The 2,053-nt window shown below is 42.4% G+C and overlaps 1 protein-coding gene across 1 annotated transcript in view; it reads left to right on the top strand.

The window, feature by feature from the left end:
• The first annotated feature begins 307 nt into the window (after positions 1–307).
• CCDC112 (coiled-coil domain containing 112) overlaps positions 308–2,053 on the top strand; it is a 37,144-nt gene continuing 35,398 nt past the window's right edge. Inside the window, exon 1 of the mRNA XM_045285058.1 lies at positions 308–364. Within this exon, the coding sequence (XP_045140993.1) occupies positions 308–364 (57 nt within the window). The remainder of the gene's footprint in view (positions 365–2,053) is intronic.

The raw sequence follows: 2,053 nt of genomic DNA on the forward strand, positions 1-2,053 counted from the left end.
ACTATACTCTCCTCAATGGCCATCAGTTTTGTTTTGTTTTCTTTCACTTTAAGGCATAGGCATGTAATCGCAAACAAAACGAAGATCATCCTTCCTAAAGTTTGCATTCTAAGGAGTATACATATTATAATCTAGATTCAGTAATTCTTTCTTCAACAGAGAGGCAGTCAGTATCACTATAGGCTGGTTGCTCAGTGATGGAAGTACAGGGTGTCCCATAGAAGTTAATCTCTAGAGAGGGAAGATGACATTAATCAAATCCTTACACAGAAGGGGGCAAGTGTTCTGAAAAGAAAAATTAGAGGAGATGCGAATCACATTGGTGTTAGAGGCAGCCACCTGTGCTGACATTGGAACTGACATTGTAAGTGAACCCTGAAGGATCGTGACGAACAAAATGGAGGCAGATGCTAACACCCCCAAGGATTTGAGAGAAGCCCGGGGCTAACTAGAGAGCCAGAAGATGACAGGGACGTAGGAGAGGTAGTCAGAGGCCACATCATGCAGATTTTTGAGGCCATCTACGGGGCTGTTGTTGGATGCCAGTCAGTTCTGGCTCATCCCCATCCGGTGTACAAGAGAATGAAACCCTGCATAGCCCTGCCCCATCCTTACAATTGCTATTTGAGCCCATTGTTGAAGCCACTGTGTCAGTAGATCTTGTTGGGGACCCTCCTCTTTTTTGATGACCCTCCACTTTACCAACATGGTGTCCTTTCCAGGGACTGTCCTATCTTGATACCCCGTCCAAAGGATGTGACACGGAGTCTCATCATCCTTTTTCTAAGGAACATTCTAGCAGTACTTCTTCCAAGACAGATGGTGTATTCTCCTGGCCTCCACAGTGCTCCTCTAGCTTCCAGAGCAACGTGACTTGGAATGTGATGCGTATTAGGAAGTAATGGCCCACAGAAGGCGGAATGAGGTTGTTGGTAAAAATTAGTTCATGAACTTCAAAGTAGTAGTTCTCCATTCTTTGGATTTACCTTCTATTCTAAGTAGTTGAATTTCTTTTAAACATTTAAACTCAAAACACAGACATCAATAGCATTAAAAAACTATTGCAATAATGTTCACTGGGGGAAAACAAACAAACAAAAAACAACAACTAAGGAATTCTTAGCTGTTGTCGTCTAGAGTTTGGGAAACGTAATCTATTTAAAACACTAAATGTAGGCTGATTCTATTTGAGTATGAATTTGAGAGGAAATATATAATTTTCTGTCAGGGTTTCAGCTAGTAAGCTCTGTCCTTCCCTGCTTCTAGTGATGTCGTTGGTGCCAGTGACTCGCTGGTTCAACTCGTAGTGAACCAGTGTGCAATAGGACGCCACGTCGGCGCCATTCTCACAATCGTTCCTCAATTCATCTCATTGAGAGCCTTCTCCATTTTCCCTGACCCTGGGCTATACCAAGAATGAAGTTCTTCCCCAGGGACTAGTCCCTCCTGATAACACGTCAAAGGACTTAGGCAAATTCTGGCCAACCTCACTGCTAAGAGCATTCTGGCTGTACTGCTTCTGAGACAGATTTGTGTGTTCTTCTGACAATTCATAATATTCAATATTCTTTGCCAGCAACATCATTCAAAACCATCAGTTCTTCCTCGTTCTTCCTGCTTCATGGCTCTCTGTCCCCACCTCTGAGGCTAAGGTGTGCCTGCAAGGCGACATCTTTTCTTTTGGAGCACTTTAAGAGGTCTTCTGCAGCAGATAAGACAGTACAATATGTGCTTTGATGATGGATACAAATCCAATTAAATTCTTGAGAATGTCAAAATGTCCTCCATTTATCATAGCATTACTTATTGGTCCAGTTGTGAATGGTTTTGCTTCCTTTATGTTGAGGTATACTTAATCCGTGCTGAAGGCTGTGGTCTTTAGTCTTGATCAGTCAGTGCTTCAAGTCCTCTTTGCATTCGGCAAGCAAGCTTGTGCCATATGCTATTGCAGGCTGTTACTGAGTCTTCCTCCAATCCTGATGCTATATTTTTTGTTTTGTTTTCTAAATCATTTTATTGGGAGCTCATACAACTCGTATCAGAATCCATACAT

This window comes from Echinops telfairi, unplaced genomic scaffold, assembly GCF_000313985.2.
Source record: "Echinops telfairi isolate 266 unplaced genomic scaffold, ASM31398v2 ScPeMD7_7469;HRSCAF=8507_1, whole genome shotgun sequence".
Taxonomy (NCBI): Eukaryota; Metazoa; Chordata; class Mammalia; order Afrosoricida; family Tenrecidae; genus Echinops; species Echinops telfairi.